At 46.6% G+C, this 24,485-nt stretch overlaps 1 protein-coding gene across 1 annotated transcript in view; it reads right to left on the reverse strand.

Annotated features, from left to right (window-relative positions):
• ATP9A (ATPase phospholipid transporting 9A (putative)) overlaps positions 1-24,485 on the reverse strand; it is a 173,756-nt gene that overhangs the window by 63,599 nt on the left and 85,672 nt on the right. The window contains exons 10-13 of the mRNA XM_054542330.2: positions 16,898-16,974; positions 14,992-15,152; positions 11,950-12,092; positions 10,809-10,921 (exon numbers count right to left, since the gene is read on the reverse strand). Of these exons, the coding sequence (XP_054398305.1) occupies positions 10,809-10,921; positions 11,950-12,092; positions 14,992-15,152; positions 16,898-16,974 (494 nt within the window). The remainder of the gene's footprint in view (positions 1-10,808; positions 10,922-11,949; positions 12,093-14,991; positions 15,153-16,897; positions 16,975-24,485) is intronic.

Genomic DNA, 24,485 nt, shown 5'->3' on the forward strand with positions numbered 1-24,485 from the left:
GTAAAGCAATCTGCTTTCATGTCTACATGTAAAGTCAAATGCTTCCACTAATATTTCAAACATGGGATAACACAGAGCCACGGGATTTTGTATTCCAGGTGAAACAACTCCCAAGCAAGGCAAAAAGAGAACCACAGACGATCAGATGTTCACGAAGGCCTCACTTACAGCTCAGGGGACCATCTGACAATGAATGAATTGGAAAACAACTATGATAGCCTGACCAAGATCACAGGCCACAAGTTCAATGCCTCCACCCACATATCTTTATTTCTCTCTTAAATTAATACTTTCCCACCTTTCCTACTAAAATGTTCCAGGAAGGAGAGGAAATACTCATTGGTGCTGAAACTGCTTCTTTTAATTGTTAAATAAAGTCTCCTTTGCACACCATATGGTCATGCGCATACATCCTTAAGGCACTGAAACTGACCAGGGGCTGTGTGTGGATGATGCCTGTCTTAGGCCTGGTCTTCAAACATCCTCACATTCCCCATATGGAAGAGTTTCACATTGTACAGTGTTTATCTCTAACCTCCTCCCCATAGGCCCTTTAACCTACACACATTTCTTCTTACTTAAAAAATACCAGGGGAAAACAAAAACAGATGTGGCATCCACAGAGGCAGGTTATGACTCTTTTTGCCCTGGGGAAAAACCACTGGTCCCCTTATGGAGGGAGGGAGGGCAGAACAGCTCCACACGAGGTCAGAAGTGACTTCAGAACCAAGCGCAGGTCATTACTGGGAGAGGAATTAAGATCTCCAAATACAAAGGGCCCTGACTTGGGCCCCTGGGCGGGTGTCTCGAATCCTATAAAGCCCCTGAGTCATTTATAGCATCCCAGCCAATAAATGAGACACCAAGGTAGGGAAAATAGGCTTCCCTTTCCCATTAGTAATCCACAGCTAGGGCCATTTCCCAACAAGAACTCCAGCCTGTTATTACAGAAAAGATTAATACAAAAATTAAACATTGAGTCACCAGGAATGCCAATTTTCTTTCCAAATGCAGTTAAAACTTCACCACATATGGGCATTCATACTATTAATGGATACTAGGAATGGGTTGCAGTTGACTGAAATACACTTTTTTTTTTAAGACAGGGTCTCACTCTGTTGCCCAGGCTGGAGTGAAGTGGCATGATCACAGCTCAATGCAGCCTCAACCTTCTGGACTCAAGTAATCCTCCCACCTCAGACTTCTGAATACCGGGACCACAGGCGTGCACCACCATGCCCAGCATTTTTTTTTTTTTTTTTGTGGTAGAGACAAGGTCTCCCTCTTATTGCCCAGGCTGTTTTCTAACTCCCAGGCTCAAGTCAACCTCTCGCCTCGGCCTCCCAAAGTGCTGGGATTACAGGTGTGAGCCACTGCGCCCAGTCAGAAATACACTATTAAAGATAAAGAATTTCTGTTATGATAACCCTAACTAACCTGCCACCTCAAAAAAGCTCAGAGCTGATGACTCATTCACCTCAAAGGGCCACCATCAAAGAGACAGGCTCAGAGCTGCTACCTCCAAATGAATCAGCTGAGCTACAGGTTGATTAAGTGACTAAGTAAATCCAATGTTTACTGTTTTAGAGCAGACATCATCATGCAACACAAAGTCAATAAATTTCAATGTACCCATATATCACCATCATTCTCAACTTGGATGATTTTGCCCCTCATTTGGTCATGTCTGGAGACATAACTGGTTGTCACAAATGTGAGGGGACAGGGGTGCTATAGGAATCTGTAGCGTGCTGCTTAACCTCCTACAAGGCACAGGACAGCCTCCCATGACAAAGAATAATCCAGTCCCAATATGTCAATAATGAGAAGACTGACAGCCACTGAAACTATAAATCCAGGGCTAGGACCAGGGTGAGTTACCGCAACTGAACTGTGCTAGCGCAAGGCTGGATCTTGCCTTCATTTAAAATTTCAATATTCCATTCTTCATGAATGTTTTGTGCTTGAGTTTTTAAAATATTGCACTGCGCCAGGTGTAGTGGCTCATGTCTGTAATCCCAGCACTTTGGGGGAAGACGAGTGGATCACCTGAGGTCGGGAGCTCGCGACCAGCCTGGCCAACAGAGTGAAACCCAGTCTCTACTAAAGATACAAAAATTAGCCGGGCATGGTGGCAGGTGCCTATAGTCCCAGCTACTCGGCAGGCTGAGGCAGGAGAATTGCTTGAACCTGGGAGGCGGAGGTTGCAGTGGGCTGAGATCATGCTACTTGCTCTGGTTAACAGAGCAAGACTGTCTGAAAAAAAAAAAAAAAAAAAAAAAAATTTTCACCAAAATATGATTTGCTTTATTTTTTTTTTTTTTGGCACCCAGTTAAATTTGCTATGTTGAGTTCCTCACTTGTCTTACTCTAGTCCAGACTGTGTTATGAAACCATTAAAAACCTTGACATGAGTGAAAAGAAGGAAGTTAAATAGTGTTATTCTGGCAGTGGTTCTTAACCAGGAAGGCTTCTCAGAATAACCAATAAAGATTTTTTAAAATATACACGCCGGGCACAGTGGCTCACACCTGTAATCCCAGCACTTTGGGAGGCTGAGGCGGGCAGATCACCTGAGGTCAGGAGTTCGAGATCAGCCTGGCCAACATGGTGAAACCCCGTCTCTACTAAAAATACAAAAATTAGCTGGCGTGGTGGCAGACACCTGTAATCCCAGCTACTCAGGAAGCTGAGGCAGGCAAATCACTTGAACCCACGAGGCAGAGGTTGCAGTGAGCCAAGATCATACCACTACACTCCAGCCTGGGCAACAAGATCGAAAACTCTGTCTCAAAAAAAAAGATTTTTAAAATATACATACTTAAGATCCAGACCTAAAGAATGCAGTACAGCCCAGGCATATATTTATATTTTTTAAACTTTACAGGCAATTCTGGTGATCAACTCTAGTTAAAAAAGAAAGGAATATGATGGGTTCTCACTGAAAAGAAAACAGAGACAGAGAGAAATAAAGAACACATCTATCCAGACACACAAAGGCAGAGCATTTGGCATTTTATCCACCCAGGTGTTAATACTGGTTACTGCCGAATGATATGAATACAGGTGAATTCAATGTTTTGTCTTTGTGCTTGGCCGTATGATTTATTTTTTCTGCAAAAAAACTTTCATAAATACCAGAAAGTTTTTTCAACGAGTAAAAAATGAAGTAGGCTCCATATTCCAGAGAAAATGACACCGACAAAAAAAATTCTTCCTCAAGAGAATATAAACTCGGTGGCTCACGCCTGTAATCCTAGCACTTTGGGAGGCCGAGGCGGGCGGATCACGAGGTCAGGAGATCAAGACCATCCTGGTTAACATAGTGAAACCCCGTCTCTACCAAAAATACAAAAAATTAGCCGGGCATGGTGGCAGGCGCCTGTAATCCCAGCTACTTGGGAGGCTGAGGCAGGAGAATGGCGTGAACCCGGGAGGCGGAGCTTGCAGTGAGCGGAGATTGCGCCACTGCACTCCAGCCTGGGAAACAGAGCGAGACTCCGTCTCAAAAAAGAAAAAAAAAGAGAACATAAACTGAACTTTGTATCTGTTTTCTGTGGATGCAGAAAGTAAGAAGAACGCTCTCTGGCAGTCAGTACTGATAAACTGAGTGCATCCTGTGCATATATGTTGTGTGTAGAAAAATAAATCACAAACTCACACGCTCATAAAAAAAAACTCAGTAAATTTAAAATGACACTTCACAGACCAAAGTATGTGGAATAATCCCAATTATGGTTTGAGACTGTCTTGCTCTGTCACCCAGGCTGGGTGCAGTGGCACAATCTCAGCTCACTGCAACCTCTACCTCCTGGGTTCAAGCAAGTCTCCTGCCTCAGCCTCCGGAGTAGCTGGGATTACAGGCGCCTGCCACCACGCCCGGCTACATTTTATTGTTTTTGTTTGTTTGTGTGTTTGTTTGTTTGTTTGAGACAGAGTCTCGCTCTGTCGCCCAAGCTGGAGTGCAGTGGCGCAAGCTCGGCTCACTACCACCTCCACCTCCCGTTTCAAGAGATTCTCCTGCCTCAGCCTCCCATGTAGCTGCGACTACAGGCGTGTGCCACCACGCCCGGCTAAGTTTTTGTATTTTTTTTAGTAGAGACAGGGTTTCACCATGTTAACCAGGATGGGCTTGATCTCCTGACCTTGTGATCCACCCACCTCGGCCTCCCAAAGTGCTGGGATTCCAAGCGTGAGCCACCACACCCGGCCTAATTTTTCCAGTTTTAGTAGAGACAGGATTTCGCCATGTTAGCCAGGCTGGTCTCGAACTCCTGACCTCAAGTGATCCGCCCACTTTGGCCTCCCAAAGTGCTGTGATTACAGGTATGGGCCACTAAGCCCGGCCCCAATTATGGTTTAAAATATGAATTTATGTGTACAAAGCAGGCTAGATAAACAGGCAAACGTGCTGGCCACGTGTCTCTGGAGCAGCGCACCACAAGGCTCCCATTTCCTGTAGTCCTTCATATTTTCCTCAGATGCATCTATTAACAAGAATTCAAGATATTTCTACTTCCTGGGAAGAGTAAAATAAACTATCACAAGCTCTAGGTAATACAGACTGGTTGTCTTGAAATATTTTGATCATGTAACATATTGGGAAAAGTTTTTCTTTTTCTTTTTTTTTTTTTTTTTTTGTGAGACGGAGTTTCGCTCTTGTTGCCCAGGCTGGAGTACAATGGCACGATCTCGGCTTGCTGCAACCTCCGCCTCCCAGGTTCAAGCAATTCTCCTGCCTCAGCCTCCCAAGTAGCTGGGATTACAGGTATGCACGACCACGCCCGGCTAATTTTGTATTTTTAATAGAGACAGGGTTTCTCCATGCTGGGTCAGGCTGGTCTTGAACTCCCGGTCTCAGGTGATCCGCCCACCTCGGCCTCCCAAAGTGCTGGGATTACAGGCATGAGCTACCATGCCCGGCGGGAAAAGTTTATCAAGTACGTTCCATCTATATATATTGATCTTTGTATAAATATTGTATTGTACTACTGAACATTACAAAACAAGAAAAAAAATTCTAAAATCCTATGATAAAAATGAAAAACAGGGCTGGCTGCAGTGGCTCATGCCTGTAATCCCAGCTCTTTGAGAGGCTGAGGTGGGCTAATTGCTGGAGCCTAGGAGTTCGAGACCAGCCTGGGCAAATGGTAACACTCCCTCTCTCTACAAAAAATACAAAAATTAGCCAGGTATGGTGACACATGCCTGTGGTCCCAGCTACTTGGGAGGCTGGGGTGGGAGGATCACCTGAGCCTGAGGGGTCAAGGCTACAGTGAGCTGTGATGGCACCACTGTACTATAGCCTGGGTAAGAGAGAAGGCTCTGTCTCAAAAAACTAAAAATAAAAATAAATAAGAAAACAAAGTGAAAAACAGCATTTCTCACACAATTAGCTAATATCTCAAAATAGCATATACTCGGGGTAAGGAGCACTGAGAATTATAGATTTAAACTTAAATTTCTTTTTTTTTCCTTTTGAGAGGAGTCTCGCTCTGTCACCCAGGTTGGAGTGCAGTGGCGCGATCTCGGCTCACTTCAACCTCCGCCTGCCGGATTCAAGCTATTCTGCCTCAGCCTCCTGAGTAGCTGGGATTACAGGCGCCCGCCACCACCCCCGGCTAATTTTTTTTTTTTTTTGTATTTTTAGCAGAGACGGGGTTTCACCATGTTGGTCAGGCTGGTCTCAAACTCCTGATCTCGTGATCTGCCCGCCTCGGCCTCCCAAAGTGCTGGGATTACAGGCGTGAGCCACCGCACCCAGCCTAAACTTAAATTTCAAATCATTATACCTGTTATTCAGCTACAAAGAGGAATAAAGTACATACACCTGCTACAACCAGGCAGAACCTTGCAAATACTCTGCTAAACGGACGACCAGCCAGACACAAAAGGTCACATATTGTTTGATTCTATTTATAGGCAATGTTCAGAAGAGGCAAATCCAGAGACAGAAAGTAGACTGACAGCTGAGGGGATAGAGCAGGGAGCGTTGGGAGCTCAAGGGATGTGGGCTTTTTTTTTAGGGGTGATAAAAATGTTCTAAAATTAGACAGTACCAATGTTTGCACAGTATTGTGAACATATTAAAAACTACAGAATCATATGCTTAAAAGAGCAAATTTTATGGTTTTTAAATTGTATCTCCTTTTTCCATTAAAAGTACTAGTAAATGGCCAGGTGTAGTGGTTCGAGCCTGTAATCCCAGCACTTTTGGAGGCCGAGGCAGGCGGATCATCTGAAATCAGGAGTTCGAGGCCAGCCTGGCCAACATGGTGAAACCCCGTCTCTACCAAAAATACAAAAAAACATTAGCCAGGTGTGTTGGCACATGCCTGTGATCCCAGCTACTCGGAAGGCTGAGGCAGAAGAATCTCTTGAACCTGGGAGGCAGAGTTTGGGGTGAGCCAAGATAGCACCACTATACTCCAGGATGGGGCGACAGAGTGAGACTTTGTCTCAAAAAAAAAAAAAAAAGTACCAGTAAATGAATAACCCAGGGGAAAAATCATCACAAGTCCTTAGCTGGTTACAGTTTTCTCTCCTAATATGTTGGCCATTTTCTTAGTGTTTACTTGGCCTTGTATTAATAATCTGAAGCTTTCCTGCAGAAATCTTTTCAAACCACCTGCTCTCTTTATGAGGCCAGTTTAGTTCAACCACATCCTTAGAACAAGTCACCTGGACACTCATAAACTGCGGCCTACATTTCAACACTGGGAAAATAAACAACTGTGGAATTCCAGCCCCTTCTACAGGACACCTCAAGGACCGGACCTGACAAGTACCTGTCTGATACATGGAGTGAGGGCCCCTGGGTCAACCTCAATAGTATTAGTAAGATTTTAATTTTGCATTAATTTTGGAGATGAAACTGAAATATACAGAGGTGCTTCCTGTACCTCAGTGGGTCATCTTGCAAACTCTTCCTTGGAGTCCACAGGTTTAGATACCCATGCTCTGAACAGGGATGAACCTCAGTTTCACAGCAGCTGTTCTCCAACACTACTGTACTCTGGAAACACCTGGTTCACCTGTCAAAACTGTAGGTCTGGGCACCACTCCTTGTGCTCCTGACTCTGGCCCAAGTGATCTAGCCCAGGGGTTCCAAAGGCTGTACTTTAAGAAACACCGGGCCGGGCATGGTGACTCACGTCTGTAATCCCAGCACTTTGGGAAGCCAAGGCAGACGGATCACCTGAGGTCAGGAGTTTGAGACCAGCCAGGCCAACATGGTGAAACCCCATCTCTACTAAAAATACAAAAATTAGCCGGGCATGGTGGCAGGTGCCTGTAATCCCAGCTACTAGAAAGGCTGAGGCAGAGAACTGCTTGAACTCGGGAGGTGGAGGTTGCAGTGAGCCGAGATCGTATCCCTGCACCTCAGCCTGGGCGACAGAGTAAGACTGTGTCTCAAAAAAAAAAAAAAAAAGAAAGAAAGAAAGAAAAAGAAGAAAGAACCACTGGTATAAGAACCCCTTATGAAGCTCTAAGTTGGGAGGAGTGACTGCAATGGGAGCAGGGGTGGTGGGTATATTCTAAGATCAGATATTTGGGATGGTTCCACAGCTGTAAATTTACTAAAAGTCACCACACTGTGTATTCAACATGGCTGAAAACTTTCAGGTATGTAAATCATCCCTCAATAAAACCGGGTTTAAAAAAGCATGCAAAAGCTTCCATATGTCCCATCACACATGTGTTCCTGTGCTTATGCCAGGATTTTTAGACATCACGAGAGAAAGATGCACACAGCCTCACTTGGGTAGATCTGTACTGGAATTCTGAGCTCACCCCAGCCTCGCACAGCTAACCCTAACCCCACAACACACAGCTATGTGAGACTCAAGGCCGGAATGGGTAAATTGATTTATGAGCTTCCCCTAAGGAAGGAGTTATGAGGTGGGGTTCACGGTAAGAAGTGTGGTTTTCTGAATTTCAACACTTTACAAAGAGTGTTATCTATGCTAAGCCAAAAATGAACCATAAAAGCTAAAATACACAAATATCCTGAGATGGGACGGCTTCCGTAAACACCAGGAGCTCTTAAAAATACCAGCAACATGGCATGGGTGTAACTCCCACCGGATGCACACACCGCCACCTGTGAAGCTGTCTAATATAACCATCAAGAGTCAGCACGGCCGAGAGGGGGCTGGGAGCGATACAGGCATGCAGCTGGGTGCTGATATGCATGACAATCCAATCAATGAGCCCCCCAAGAAGGAGCCTGGTGGGCATTTGGGGTTGGTGGCTCCAAGGGAAGGGTCTAATTTAAGACACAGAAATGAGGCAGCTCACCCTGCCTGGAAGGCTGAACCGCGGGAAAGGGGAGGGGATGAAGACCAAGGCTAGACCCCACTGGAAGTCTCAGACTCCACCACGGAGTTGATGGTATGGAGAGGCTCCTGAGAAGAGGGCAAGAAGGAACGCCAGGCAGCTTTCCCGTGCAGGGGGTCACAGCAGACAGGTGAGGGAGGGGGTCACCTTGCTGAGTGAATGAGAAGGGATGAAGACAAAAGGCCAAAGGTGGCTGGGTGCAGAGGCTCATGCCTGTAATCCCAACACTTTGGGAAGCCTTTGGGAGGTGAGGGGATCACTTGAGCCCAGGAGTTCAAGTCCAGCCTGGGCAACACAGTGAGACCTCATCTCTATAAAAAATAAACCAAATTAGCCAGGTGTGATGGTGCATACCCAGTGCACACTTGTAGTCCCAGCTACTTGGGAGGCTGAGATGGGAGGATCACTTGAGCCCAGAAGTTTGAGGCTGCAGTGAGTTATGATTGCACCACTGCACTCCAGCCTGGGTGACAGAGTGAGACCCTGTTACAAAAGAAGGAAGGGAGGCGGGGAGCGGAGGGGAGGGGAGAGGACGGGAGGGGAGGGGAGCGGAGGTAAGGGGGGGGGGAGGGGCTGGGGGAGGGGAGGGGGAGGGGCTGGGGGAGGCGAGGGAGGGGAAGGAAAGGAAGTGAAGAAAGGGAGAAGAAAAAAAAAAAAAGGCCGAAGGGGTGATCTAGTGATTGGGTGGGAGGAGGTATTGGAGAAGGGGCAGTGGCTGTCAGCTGGGGTGACGAGGGTACCAGGATGGAGGGCGTGGTGTGCAGTGAGACAAGGAGCTCTGGGAGAGAATAGGTTTAGGAGATGAGGGAAGAAAGTCAGGAGGGGTCCCAGGTACGGCATCCTTATGAGCCACATGCAGCAATGCCAAACATTCAGCTACGTTATAATCCAAAGCTCCAGGTCAGGCCTAGAGATGGAGATGGAGACAGAGCCATCAGCATCCACAGAGCGATGGAAGCAGGGTGAGGGGCCATCCGGGGAGCAACATAACAAGAGTCCAGCACCAAGCCCCAGAGACACCAACCCCAAATCACCACGCAGAGGAAGACGGTCAAAGACACAGAAAGGAAACGGGGGCTGTGCGGCACATCCTCCCTGTTCAGGGAAGCTCCTCGTTATTTCTTAATAGTGCTAAAGCACATCTTTGAAAAAGGTCCATGGATCCATTTGGAGACCAGCCATGACGCCTCCCCATGGAGCCTGGAACAGCAACAAGGGCTTTGTTGCTGGTTGTAGATGATGACAAGAACTGTGTCAAGTCAGCTGTTCTAACTTAACATCCACTCCCACTGTCACACTGTCCCCTGCTCTGCCATTTTCAGGAGACAGCCTGGAAATCCAGCCCACTGACAAATGTTTCAGAAAATTAAATGTCAATTATGACCATATCAAGAAGTATTCAGGGATTCTGCCTTTAACCTGTATACAGAGATAACTCATTCATATTTCTTACTGGTCTTCTGACTATGGGAATATTCTCTATTTCGACGAATTTAAGCAAAATATGACCTCCTTATTCTCTTGTTATCTCCAAACAAGTGCTGCAACATGGAGCTGGTCTAATGCGGTCTGGCTCAGCCTTGGATGTGCCTCAGAATTAGCAAGGGGTGTGTTTGTCTTACTTTTAAAACCCAAAGCCACGCCCTGCCCTAAGTCTTAATGAGTAAGAATCTCCAGGGTATCAAGCCCAGATAAATGTCTCTTGTTTTTGTTCTGTTTTGTTTTGAAACACCACCAGCAATTCTGACACACAGCCAAGATGGGGACCTACCGGTCTAACACTTCAAGAATATTAGGATATTTGCCAGTAATACTTTCTCTGAAAAGTGACTGGTTTTGGGAAACTTGGTAGGAAAAATAAAGGTAGGAACAGATAAACTGCAAGTCATCTCTGATGAACTAATTTCTTCCTCATGATTGTTGAGTTGAATGTAGATGAGAAACTAAAGGTAATCAATAACGTCATGACTATTTCACAAGCAGACCATTTGTTATTGGTGCTCCGGCTCATAGCCAGGGAAAGGGAAAACATCAACATGGTTGTAAACTTGAAGTATAATCAACCAGCAGGTTCCTTCTGGCTCTGTTTATTGGGCATATAATTTTCTCACAGGTTTTTCCTAATGTCCATCAGCACTTCAGCGGAGCAGATTAGCCCTGAAGATGGGGAAGATGGGGAAGGACCCCAACTGCAATTTTATTCAAAGTGTAAAGGAAGTGTGGGTGTCATGGGTATAGAAGGGAGGTATTGGGGAGTGACTGCTGATGGGTAGAGGGCTTCTTTTTGGGGTAAACATAAAATCGATTGCAGTGACAGTTGCTCAACTCTGAATATGTTTAAAAAAAAAAAACAATGAATTGTACTCTTGAAATGGGTGAATCGTACGGTATTGTGCATTATATCTCAATATAGCTGTTAAAAAAAAATGTCAAGGAATTGTTTTGGGTGTTGAAACGGAAGACTTTACCTGGGTGTAAATGCTGAAGATGTGGCTTTGTACTTCGTCCATTGAGTCGAGACCATAGGCTACTGTTCCGAGATGGAGCCGTTTGAAAATCATCTCGTTCTGGGTAAGAGTGCCTAAAACATGAGACAAATGAGTGGCCGGCCTGTCTCTCAGGATGTCTGTTATTATTAACAGTAATGACAGTTGCCGTCTTTGGAGAGTTTGCTGTATGTCACACACTGCAGTCAGTACTGTCCCTGCTGGGGTAGACACCTGCAGTGTTTTGCCTGCCTAGAATCCCATTCCCCTTTTGAAAATGGCTTCTTAGCTTTCCCAGGAGAAATTAACCACACCATGCCCATTCCCTAAGGTGGCCCAAGAGGACTGTCAATCAGGGGCCTGGCCCATTCCGTTGGCCAAGAGGGTGACAAATGACATACACTAGAGCAATCAGATTCTATCTTGAAGGATTCTGACCCTTGAGTAGAAAGATACATCCCTAATGGCAGAGCCCTACAGAGACCACCTGGAGGGTCCTAATGCTGACTTGTCCAGAACTTTCCTGGTTAGCTCTCCTTCCAGAAACCTCATTTTTCTCTGATTTGGTGAGCCGCCCAGGATCTCTGCATTAGCTTCCCTTCTACCCCATGGACATTAAGTGGTAGAGATAAGGCTCAAACCAGATCTTCCCCCTCCCAATCCTTGCTCTTCACCACTCTGATAGCCTAATGCCTGGACAGGCATTAAGCTGTGTAGCAGTATCAGGGTGTGGTCAGAGATCAGGCCTGACTGCCTGAGTTAAAGCTTGCTTTGGCTACTATGAGCCCGTGACAAGTCACTTACCCTCTCTGGGCCACATTTCCTCATCTGCGGAAGGGGGACAGAAACACTACCTAACTCACAAGGTTCGGGTGAGGACTGAAGGAGTGACCGCACTGAAACTCCCCAGAATTGTATTCTGCACATAATTCATCCTTAGTAAGGGTTTGCTGCTGTTATCATCATCTTCATCACCAAAGAATCTTCATCAAAAGATGAAGAGAATAAAATAGCAGCAACACGCATCTCTCATATGTCCAGAGAGAGCCCAAGAGTTTCAGCCAAAGCCCTCAGGCATCTTCTCTCACCGGGAATCCTGTGTAGGTCCCAGAAAGCAGCTCACCTGTCTTGTCTGTGAGTAAGTACGAAATCCTGCCCAGCTGCTCGGGAATCGTGCTGGAGCGAACCACGGTCCCGGGGATTTTCGAGTCCCTTCGAATCACCCAGCTGTACACGATCTTGCCCATGTCCAGGTTCACGCGCAAACTAGTCACAAAACCAGAGCAAACAGGTTAACAGGACAGATGTAAGGCTCCTTGTATCTTTATAAAAACATGGACTCTAAACACATTTGTGCCATCGCATCCGGACTCACTCCCTGCAGAAGCACACTGCCGGAGCTGAACGCACAGACTCAGCAAGAGCCAGTACCACCATCAAGTCACACACGGAACAAATCCATTATTGTCACAAAGCTCATGTTATGGAATAAAGTCACTTAAAATACAGAAAGGGTAGTGGTTTCCATCTCACCTTTTAGAAAAATTACTGATCCCTTAAGCTAATATATTTTTGATGCTATATTCATTTTTTTAATTGCGGTAAAATATACATAACAGGAAATTTACCATTCTATAGTACTGAGTACATTCACATTGTTATCAGCCAACAGCATCATCCACCTCCATAATTCTTTCATCTTCCCAAACTGAAATTCCACACCCATTCAACAGTAACGCCCCATCCCCACCAACCCTAGCCCTGGCAGCCCCTGGCAACCAGCACTCTACTTACATTTCTACGAATTTGACTATTTTTTTTTTTTTTGAGACAAAGTCTCACTCTGTTGTTCAGGCTGGAGTGCAGTGGTGCTTTTTCAGCTCACCACAACCTTTGCCTCCTGGGTTCAAGCGATTCTCGCACCTCAGCCTCCAGAGTAGATGGGATTACAGGTGTGCGCCACCACGCCCAGCTAATTTTTTGTATTTTTAGTAGAGATGGGGTTTCACCATGTTGCCCAGGCTGGTCTCAAACTCCTGGGCTCAAGCGATCCACCCGTCTTGGCCTCCCACAGTGCTGGGATTACAGACGTGAGCCACCGCGCCTGGCCGGAATTTAACTACCTTAGACACTGCATGTAAGCTGAATCACATACTTTTTCTGACTTTTTGGGGGACTTATTTTTCTGGCTTATTTTGCTTAGCATAACGTTCTCAAGGTTCACCCACACTGTAAGGTGCATTAGAATTTCCTTCCTTTTGAAGGCTGAAGAGTATTCCATTGTATGTATTATATTCATTTTGAAATTTAATTTTACTGCACAAAGTAAATAGAAGTCTTCACATTAATTCATCATCCTATAAACTAACGAAATTGCTTGCCATTTTACTGGCTAGCCCTGGGACAAATGAAGAGTCGACTCACCAATTTTTAATCATGTTACAGGTAGAACTTTAAAGGCTACCACGTCACTTAGATCAAATACTTATTTTGCTAGCAGTCAAGTCACTAAAGTAGAGGCATTTATCCTCTGAATCCACCATCCAGAGCACGCTGACTTGGGCACAATCCCCCTGTCCTTGCCACACTGTTTTACACAAAACCACAATCTCTGTCCCTAGAAAAAGACAAATTCTCACCAAGATGATCTAAATATGCAAAATAGCAAGACAAAATATAAGATAATATATCAAGTATAAGAGAGAGTATAAGCACTGAAAGTTTCAGGGAAAAAGATATATAGTTTAATATTTACTAATTATTATGGGGAAAAAGTAGAAGCAAACAGAACAATACGGGGAAAAGTAGATTGCTAACCCACATCACAGAGAAGCTCTAAAAAATGATGGGGCACACATACAAGTGATGTGAAAAGTTATTCAAAACACACTGCTCCAATTTTTTTGTAAAGGCAGATTTTAGTAGACCAAACTCCCCTTTTTCTAAAATCAAAAGCACTCTAGAAAAAAGCATATCCTAAAGTATTAACAATGATTACCACTTGGTAGTGACAGCAGAGGTGATATTTTATTCTTTTGCTAATACGGGCCTTCATTTTTTTCTACTATGAAAATCTATCATTTATATCACTTTAAAAAATCAGGCCAGGCGCAGTAGCTCACACCTGTAACGCCAGCACTTTGGGAAGCTGAGGCGGGTGGATCACTTGAGGTCAGGAGTTCAAGACCAGCCTGGCCAACATGGTGAAACCCCATCTCTACTAAAAATACAAAAATTAGCCAGGCATGGTGGCAGGAGCCTGTAATTCCAGCTACTTGGGAGACTGAGGCAGGAGAATCACTTGAACCCAGGAGGTGGAGGCTGCAGTGAGCTGAGATCGCACCACTGCACTCCAGCCTGGGCAACAGAGCAAGACTCCATCTCAAAAATAAATAAATAAATAAATAACCATTTATTCCACCACCAAATCAGGTAGGCAAACGACTGGCATGTGCCACCATGCTTTCATTGCACATCTACAGCAGACACTGCTGTCAATCACAACACCATTTCCCTTTGAGCCCAGATGCAGGCTCAGAATCCTTCTCAACACAGCAGCCCCAACAGCCACTATCAACCTTGCAGAGGTGGCTAATGATAGGAGCTCTAAATGGCATCCCTAGCATAGGGAGGCAAGGCAAGGAAAGATCTCTGATTCAAGAAAGGATGGCTTGTGGAGGAATGTGATCTTCTGGTGCTAGAGCCTCAGTGTGGTTCACACTCCTGACTCTGATTGCTCTTGGTCCTCACTCTACAAAGAGATCTGCTCCTTCTAAAAGCCGATGGGCACAGTGGCTCACACCTATAATCCCAGTACTTTGGGAGGCTGAGTCAGGCAGATCACCTGAGGTCAGGAGTTCAAGACAAGCCTGGCGAACATGGTAAAACCCCATCTCTACTAAAAATACAAAAATTAGCCAGGCGTGGTGATACATGCCTGTAATCCCGGCTACTTAGGAGGCTGAGACAGGAGAATCACTTGAACCTGAGAGGTGGAGGTTGCAGTGAGCCAAGATCGCGCCACTGCCCTCCAGCCTGGGCAACAAGAGCAAAACTCCATCTCAAAAAACAATAATAATAATAAAAGCCACAGAACCATCATCTTTGAACGAGTAAAGAGAAGAAGACGTCACAGCAGCCAAACTCAAGCTCGTCGCCTGCTTACCTAATGGGGATGATGTTGGAAAACAAGAGGAGGAAGCGGATGATCTGCAGGTACCAACGACCTGCGAAGTGCTGAAGGGCAACCATGACCAGCGAGACCACCACCAGGGCACCAAAGAGGATCTTGGTGAGGCAGTTCACTTCCAAGTCGAACAGGCCGATCTGTGGGATGAAGCACAAACCAGGGCTTGAGATTAGCTGGTGCAACTCACAGCCTGCCGGAGAGCTGCTCCTTCCCCTGCAAACACCTCTACCCCAGGTAGGACAGTGGGATCCATCGATCCTCATATCTTTGGTCTAAGAACACTGTGCTTCCATGGGCTGGAGTTCGTAACAGGCATCCAAGGGAACTTAAAGAATTCTGAAAATTCAAAAAAATGTTTACAACTAAAGAAGATTTACACTTGGAAATGTATCAGCGAGTTACCGCTGTGCTGGCTGGGTTGTGCACTGCATAGCCTCCACCACCCTGCAGAGTGCCCCTGGCCTTGTAAAATGACTCATATCCTAAACTCTTAGCACCCTACCCGACACGAACTCGGTAGTGCCTGAAAGTCTGGGGTGCACACCAGTGGTGGCACCTGATTTTTAGGTGGTGCATTAATGGACATTATTTTATTATTTATTTATTTAGAGATGGAGTCTCGCTTTGTCACCCAGGCTGGAGTGCAAGGGCACAATCTTGGCTCACACCTCCTGGGTTGGAGCGATTCTCCTACCTCAGCCTCCCGATAAGCTGGGATTATGGCGCCTGCCACCACACCCAGCCAATTTTTGTATTTTTAGTAGAGACGGGGTTTCACCATGTTGGCCAGGCTGGTCTCAACTCCTGGACTCAGGTGATCCACCTGCCTCGGCCTCCCAAAGTGCTGAGATTACAGGTGTGAGCCACCGTGCCCGGCCCTGGACATTATTATTTTAATAATAATACATTTATTTTCATGTATAGTCTTTTAAAAAGTAGCAAATCATATCCATAACTTCATAGAAATATGCCCCAGGATAAGGCTAAAATATTAAACAAACAATTTTATAATTGTAATGATGGCTGTAACGTCTAATGGTGGAGCGACCATGACTGAAGTTTAGGAGACACAGCATTCCTTCCTGCTACTGATAAAAGACATTATTCTGTAATGTTCTGACTCTTAAAAATTGGAGGAGGGGTAAGCTGGGACGGCGGGTCACAGTTTGAATCACATGGGCCTGCCCCGTCCTCGCTGTGTAGCCTGGACAGGGCACGGTGCTTCCTGAAGCCGTTTCTCATGGATAAAGGAAGTACTGCACTCACAGGGCTGTTATGAGGATGAAATGAGATGCATGTGAAGGGTGAAACACAAGGCGTGCAAATGGTACATGCTCCATAGTTTAACCTAACAGCACAAAAAAATGCTGGGCACCATGGCTCATGCCTGTAATCCCAGCACTTTGGGAGGCCGAGGAGGGAGGATCACTTGATGTCTGGAGCTTGAGACCAGCCTGGCCAACATGGTGAAACCCCATCTCTACTAAAAATACAAAAATTAGCCAGGCATGGTGGTATGTGCCTACAGTCCCAGCTACTCAGGAGGTGGAATTGGGAGGATCGCTTGAGCCCGGGAGGCAGAGGTTAGAGCCAAAATCGAGCCACTGTATTCCTGCCTGAGCAACAAAGCAAGACCCTGTCTCAAAAAAAAAAAAAGGCACAAAAAATGTCATATATCCACAAACATGTGACTACATATTTATGTACTGTATTATATATGTGTATGTATTTATTGTATACACACACACATGCATATGCATAAAAAGATAGGATGTCTGTATAAATATCACTCTTAGGTGTTCCTATTTTAATATCTCGTCACTCACCCACCAGAACCAACCAGCCCACAGCCGGTCAACGTACCCCATGACCTCGTACACACCTTACTTCGGGGATTTGAGGTATTCATGACACTCCGGAGTTCTCTGCCAGTGTAAAGAACAACACCCACAACAGTACCTAAAATGGAAAAAAAAAAGAAAAGAAATATTAATACAGACAGGCAGGCTTGCAAATAGAAGAGTCTGATCCTCTTGAGAGACTCGGTTCTTTTCTTTCTTTTTCTTTTTTTTTTTTTTTTTGAGACAGAGTCTCGCTCTGTTGCCCAGGCTGGAGTCTGGAGTGCAGTGGCACAACACAGGCTCACTGAAAGCCTCCCACCAGGTTCAAGCGATTCTCCTGCCTTAGCCTCCTGAATAACTGGGATTACAGGCGTGCACCACCATGCCTGGCTAACTTTTGGTTTTGTTTTGTTTTGAGATGGAGTTTTACTCTTGTTGCCCAGACTGGAGTGCAATGGCACGATCTCGGCTTACTGCAACCTCTACCTCCTGGGTTCAAGCAATTCTCCTGCCTCAGCTTCCCGAGTAGCTGGGATTACAGGCACCTGCCACCACACCCGGCTAATTTTTGTATTTTTAGTACAGACGGGGTTTCACCATGTTAGCCAGGCTGGTCTTGAACTCCTGACTTCAACTGATCCATCCGCCTCGGCCTCCCAAAGTGCTGGGATTACAGGCATGAGCCACTGCGCCCAGCCTCAATTTTTGTATTTTTAGTTCAGATGGGGTTTCACCATATTGGCCAGGCTGGTCTTGAACTCCTGACTTCAACCGATCCATCTGCCTCAGCCTCCCAAAGTTCTGGGATTACAGGCATGTGCCACCACACCCAGTCTCTTTTTTTTTTTGAGAGAGGATCTTACTCTGTTGCCCAGGCTAGAGTGCAGTGGCACAATCATATTAATAGCTCACTGCAGCCTCAACATCCTGGGCTCAAGCGATCCTCCCACTTCAGCCTCCCAAGTAGCTGGGACCACAGGCACATGCCACCATGCTTGGCTAATTTTTGCGTTTTTTGTAGAAATGAGGTCTCACTATGTTGCCCAGGCTGGTCTTGAATTCCTGGATTCAAGTGATCCTCCCACCTTGGCCTCCCAAAATGCTTGGATTACAGACATGAGCCACCTCGCCCGACCCAACAGCCACACTATGAGAACATCAGAGGTTTTTTACATTAGAGCCAAACCAATGATCTGTGGCTATACCGACCAATAGAACAGCCACTAACCACTGAAAACCCTTTAAGTTTAAATTCAGTTAAATTAAATACAGCACCCACCCTCCCTAGCCCTATTTCATAGCCACATGAGCTTGTAGCTACCTCATGGAACAGTGAAGACCCAGAGCCTTCTCCTTTTACCGCAAAACTTGTACTGGTGAATGCTGGTCTACGGGGCCCAGCGGCTTCTAACAGAAGGAGACTGGGAAAAGGGGTGGCTTGCCGTTTGTGCCCCTAGTCATAGAAGCTTCCAGAGATGTCTAGAACATTCCTACCCTCATTAACTATTATGGAAACTTGGAAACAGATGATTCTTTTTAGAGTACATTCTTCCTGTTAAGCCTGATCCCTTGCAGTCTAACTTGCCCATTTGGGGGATGTCCGTCCCAAGGACAACTCTTTCCTAAGAACTCCCCCACCCCTTCTATCCTCCAGGCACAATAAGAAAAGGCATCAATCCTTCAAAAGTCAACAATTTACTCAAGAAACAAACATGGCCAGTGAACAAGAGGAAAATGCTCAATCTAGTAAATAATCAAAAAATGCAAAATAAACCATTTTTATCCCAATTAGATTGGCAAAAATTCAAAAAACTGAGAACAACCAGGGTTAGCCAATAGCGGGGAAAGCAAATCCTGTGGTACACACTGCTGGCCGACGTGCACACTGGTGTGATCTATTTTGGAGAGAAATTTGGCAGTATCTGTCAAAATTTCACTTCTCTCCCCTTCTCAGTGTGTGCCAAGAAAATCAACACAGCAGGAAAGATAGAGAATAAAGAAGGAAACCAAGAAACACAGCATCACAGGGAGTGAGCGGCACTAGGCTGAAAGTCAAGTCAAGCAGAGAAACAGACAGGACCGGGTGGCGGGGCCGGGGGCAGAGGGCAGTGGGGGGCAGGCAGTTTATACTGTCTCCATTCACGTCATCTGAGCTGTAACTTGGAACACGAAGGAGCCAGCCCTGCCAAGCTCTCAGGGAAGATCCCAGGAATACAAGCAATTTGGTCTCTGCTGGAAAGAGAAAACACCTCCTTCTCTGTGTTCTCACCCCCTCACTCTCAGGAATGCCACTGACAGGAGATACAAAAATCCAAAGAGGCTGAAGCACATCTGCGGTAAAGAGCCCGCCCCCAAATGCAGCGCTGGGACCACGTCCTGGACAAAGAGCCCTAGGAGGAGGCGCTGAAGTCCTTCCAGGGTCTAACACACTCAGCCAGGCAAACAATGTTCTCCAGCACAATGCAGTTCCCTTCCAGGGAGGCTCCCGGCAGATGGCAGGCCAGGGAGAGCTTGCGGTGGCTTCTTGGCAGATGGCAGGCTCCTGTGAACACAGGCAGTCCCTCCCTTCAGGACCCTGTCACCACAGCAGATGGCTGGACAGTGGGAACTGAGCCTGGGCTGAGCTTGGAATGACCACACCACCGCTGCATCCACTCCTGTGCAGATGCAGCTCAGCCTCAATCCCCAGAGCCCAGGGTTAGAGAGGGCCCCAGTAACAAGGAGGACCCCAAAGGGAGTGTCCCCCACACCTGGCCTAGCCAACCTTGATGCCATCAAATGCTGCTGAAAATGGCCTTTCCCATCCCATGCCTTCTTGTGCTCAGGACACAGGCTCTGCCTCCACAAGATCCAAACCCCAGCCTCATCCTCAGTGAAACCACCAACCGGAGAGGACGCACACACCGGATGTGCCTTGGCTTGGTCTGCATGGTGCTTTCAAGGTTCTGAATAACTGGCCACTTTTAAATTCAGGAGCTTGCCTATCTAAAAAAAAAAAAAAAAAAAAAAAAAAAAATGAGGCCGGGCACGGTGGCTCATGCCTGTAATCCCATCACTTTGGGAGGCTGAGGCAGGCGGATCACCTGAGGTCAGGAGTTTGAGACCAGCCTGGCCAACATGGCGAAACACCATCTCTACTAAAAATATAAAAATCAGCCGGGCGTGGTGGCTCATGCCTGTAATCCCAGCTACTTGGGAGCCTGAGGCAGGACAATTGCTTGAACCCGGGAGGCGGAGGTTGCAGCGAGCCGAGATCACGCCACTGCACTCCAGCCTGGGTGATGGAGTGAGACTCTGTCAAGAAAAAAAAATTCTAAAAAAAGAGATCTCTGGCTTTTCCTGGAAGAGTGGAAGATCTGATGACACCGAGTCCACGTTCCTCATGCTACACCCAGGGAGTGTTGAGGAACAACCACCTCTTAGACAGGCACGTGCTCTGAGCTCACCATGGTCCCCATCCGCCACTATCCACTCCTTTAAATCCTCTGCCCAATTTGTAACTGTTGACCCGAAAGTATCCACCCCCAGGCCTCTGATCCCCTCCTTCCCCTGCTGTCACCGCTGCAGCCCCTCCTTGCTCTCAAGGTTCTCTTCATTCCCACCCTCTGCAGCCTGCAGGCCACGCAGCCCTTTCCATTCTCCCAGCCAGTGTCCATCTGGTTTCTCCAAAAGGCCAAGAGGTCATGGTCAGGCATTTCACGGAGTTCTAACTGACTCTCTGGAACAGTGTGGTGCTGCCTGGGGTCAGGGCTACTCTATGACCCCTTCGTTCCTCATCCACAACAAAATAAATGCTGAACCCGAGAATCAGCGTTTGGAAATTTTTATAGCAATTAAATATTGCTGCAATATTCGAGCATGTGATCAGAGTAGTCGTTTCATCAAATGGGGTATAGACCATGGAGGCACCATCAAACTGTCGTGGGCCGGGCACGGTGGCTCACGCCTGTATTCCCAGCACTTTGGGAGGCTGAGGCGGGTGGATCACTTGAGGTCAGAAGTTCGAGACCAGCCTGGCCAACATGGTGAAATCCCGTCTCCACTAAAAATATAAAAATGATACAGGAGTGGTGATGGGCGCCTGTAATCCAGCTACTGGAGAGGCCGACACAGAAGAATAGCTTGAACCCAGGAGGTAGAGGTTGCAGTGAGCCGAGATCACACCACTGCACTCCAGCCTGAGCAACAGAGTGAGACTCTGTCTTAAAAAAAAAAAAAAGCTTGTGGCAAGGTGCACATAGTGTGGCTGCATATTACTCATGCACAGAGGCAGGACCACAAATTGATCTTCTACACATTAGGGGGAAAACCCAACAAACTGGTCCCTCTCCACTAAAAGTTTGAGAAGAACTGGGCTAGAGCACCAGTTCTTCTCACCTTCTAAGAGGTGGCTGTTCCTCAGCCTGGGCTCTGTAACATCCAGGCCACCTTCTCTGCCAAGCCCCTGGTCCTCCTCCATCCCTTCCCTTATCCATCACTCTTGTGCTGCCTCAGCCTTGCAGCCCTGCATTGGCTACCATGGCAACCACATCTTCTACAGATTAATGCCAGCTGATGCAGCCGCACCTCAGCACTGCCTGGCAAGCTTTTTTATTTTTTTTAAACTTCCAACAGATAACAGCAGACCTGTTAACCGAGAGGCAGGAGTTATAGCCTATAGGGAACACAGAAGTGAAATCTCACATAATTAAGATGACTCTTGCTGTCTGTTCCTTGCGTTGAGAACTAGAAGGAAATGGCTTGTGTTTACGTTAGAATCAGAGGGCAATTAGATGTCTACTCAGTGAGATGCAGGGGCTGAGGTCAATTAAGGAAGCAGTCAATGCCCAGCTGCTCATACTGACTCCAAATCATACACCCACTAAGGGGCAGGGCAGGCAATGCCATCAGATCACTGCTGTGCTCTCCCTCCCCTACCGCACTGCCCCCTAAAATAACCGAGCACACAGACAGGAATTCAGACAAGGGAAAACGTATCTTTAACTCCACAAGGCATCTCCCATGAACTGTCTGAAATACCTTTCTTCTTCAAGATGCCAATATGCCTTCCACTCTCCTCCTCCCAGGACATGACCTCTCCAAGGCATGTGACCTCGAACAAGCTGCTTAACCTGAGACTCAGTGCCTCATCCCATTAAATGTCCTCATGTAATGTTACGAGACCAAATTAAGAGAATGGCAGCAAAACACTTCATCAATTAAAAGTAAGTGATAAGTGAAGACTTAATTAGCATTGCTCATCTCTGAGACTAAGACTGACAAGCCCTTCCAACATTGCTCCTTCCACCTCAGATTTCTCTGCATTTGCAGCTCAGCTCAACTGTTTTCCTTTTTACTGGTTTCAGAGGAAATACATAAAACTCTCTCCCATTTCCTCTATAGCCTATCCTAAATTTTTTTTTTTTTTTTTAGGAGTCTCGCTCTGTCACCCAGGCTGGAGTGCAGTGGTGCAATTTCGGCTCATTGCAACCTCCGCCTCCCAGGTTCAAGCAATTCTCCTGCCTCAGCCTCCCAAGTAGCTGAGACTACAGGTGCGCGCTACCACACCCAGCTCATTTTTGTATTTTTAGTAGAGATGGGGTTTCACCATGTTGGTCAGACTGGTCTCGAACTCCTGACCTCAAGTGATCCACTTGCCTCAGCCTCCCAAAGTGCTGGGATTACAGGCGTGAGCCACTGCACCCGGCCTCCATTCGAAACTTCTAATAAACTATAAATCCCATGTTGTGGGCACATGCGTCTGTCTCCTAAGGCACTACCACAGCACTGGGACCGGCAATGGACCTCAGCACCGAACAGGTGCGCTCTTGCTGCATGAAAAGGAGGAAGGAAGGAGAGAAGAAAATCACCAGAATGAAAAACAAACAGGCATATGAAAATGCATTTATTACTGAAATGCTAACATTTTCAGTAGTCAAGGTGGTGGTTACCCTTGGGCGGGTATGGGGCAGCTAGAAGGGAGTGGAGGGAGCTTCTTCAGGGTGGGGGGTGATAATATCCTGTTTCTTGATCTGGGTGCTAGTCACACAAATGTGTTGCCCATGTTAAAATCCATCAAGCACAGGGTGGAAGGAAGGTGAGGATCAGAAAACACTATCTATTGGGTACCATGCTTACTGCCCGGGTGACAATATCATCTGTACACTAAACCCCCGCAGCATGCAATTTACCCGTGTAACAAACCTGCACATGTACCCCCAAACCTAAAATAAAGTTGGAAAGAAAAAAAAAATAAATCCACCAAGCACTATGTTTAGGATTTTCTGTGTATGTACTATCCTTCCACAAAAGGTTTAGAAAAGAAGAAGAAATGGTGAACTGTCCACAAAAAATGAAGTACATCCTATTCACGTGGCTGTCTAGTAAGGAGACAGGCACATGACAGGTAGTCATGAATTTCCAGCCCTGCCTACGCCAGATGCAATGGGACATGACAACTTTAACCCCATCTTGTTCTCATTGCCTTTAACGCCTCTTTATTCCACCCAAAGAGACAAGCATTTGACACAGACATCCTCTGCTCTAAAGTGTGTTGCTTTTCATTGTATCTTTTTTTTTTTGAGACAGAGTTTCCCTCTTGTGGCCCAGGCTTGGGGTACAATGGTGCAATCTTGGCTCACTGCAACTTCTGCCTCCCGGGTTCAAGTGATTCTCCTGCCTCAGCCTCCTGAGTAACTGAGATTACAGGCACGCACCACCACACCTGGCTAATTTTTTGTATTTTTAGTAGAGATGGGGTTTTACCGTGTTGGCCAGGCTGATCTCGAACTCCTGACCTCAGGTGATCCAGCCGCATTGGCCTCCCAAAGTGCTGGGATTACAGGCCTGAGTCACCGCATTCAAGACCAGCCTGACCAACATGGTAAAACCTCATCTTTACTAAAAATACAAAAAATTAGCCAGGTGTGGTGGTGCACGCCTGTAATCCCAGCTACTCAGAAGGCTGAGGCAGGAGAATCGCTTGAACCCAGGAGGCGGAGGTTGCAATGAGCAGAGATCGCACCATTGCACTCCAGCCCGGGGGACAAGAGCAAAACTTTGTCTCAAAAAAAAAATAATAATAAATAGGGTCTTTCTCTGTCACCCAAACTGGAGTACACTGGTGATCACAGCTGACTGCAGCCTTGACCTCCAAGCTCAAGCAATCCTCCCATCTCAGCTTCCTGTATAGTTAGGACCAAAGGCACACAACACAACACCTGGATGTTTGTTTGTTTGTTTGTTTTTGAGACAGAGTCTTGCTCTGTCGCCCAGGATGGAGTGCAGTGGCGCGATCTCAGCTCACTGCAACCTCCGCCTCCCAGGTTCAAGCGATTCTCCTGCCTCAGTCTCCCGAGTAGCTGGGATTACAGGTGCTTACCACCACGTCCAGCTGATTATTATTATCATTATTATTATTTTGTATTTTTAGTAGAGACGGGGTTCACCGTGTTAGCCAGGATGGTCTCGATCTCCTGACATTGTGATCCGCCCGCCTCAGCCTCCCAAAGTGCTGGGATTACAGGCTTGAGCCACCGCACCCGGCCATGTTTTTATTTTTCGTAGAGATGGGTTTTCACTATGTTGCCTAGGCTGGTCTCAAACTCCTGGACTCAAGCGATCCTCCTGCCTTGGTCTCCCAAAGTGCTA

Source organism: Pongo abelii, chromosome 21 (genome assembly GCF_028885655.2).
Source record: "Pongo abelii isolate AG06213 chromosome 21, NHGRI_mPonAbe1-v2.0_pri, whole genome shotgun sequence".
NCBI classification, from domain to species: Eukaryota; Metazoa; Chordata; class Mammalia; order Primates; family Hominidae; genus Pongo; species Pongo abelii.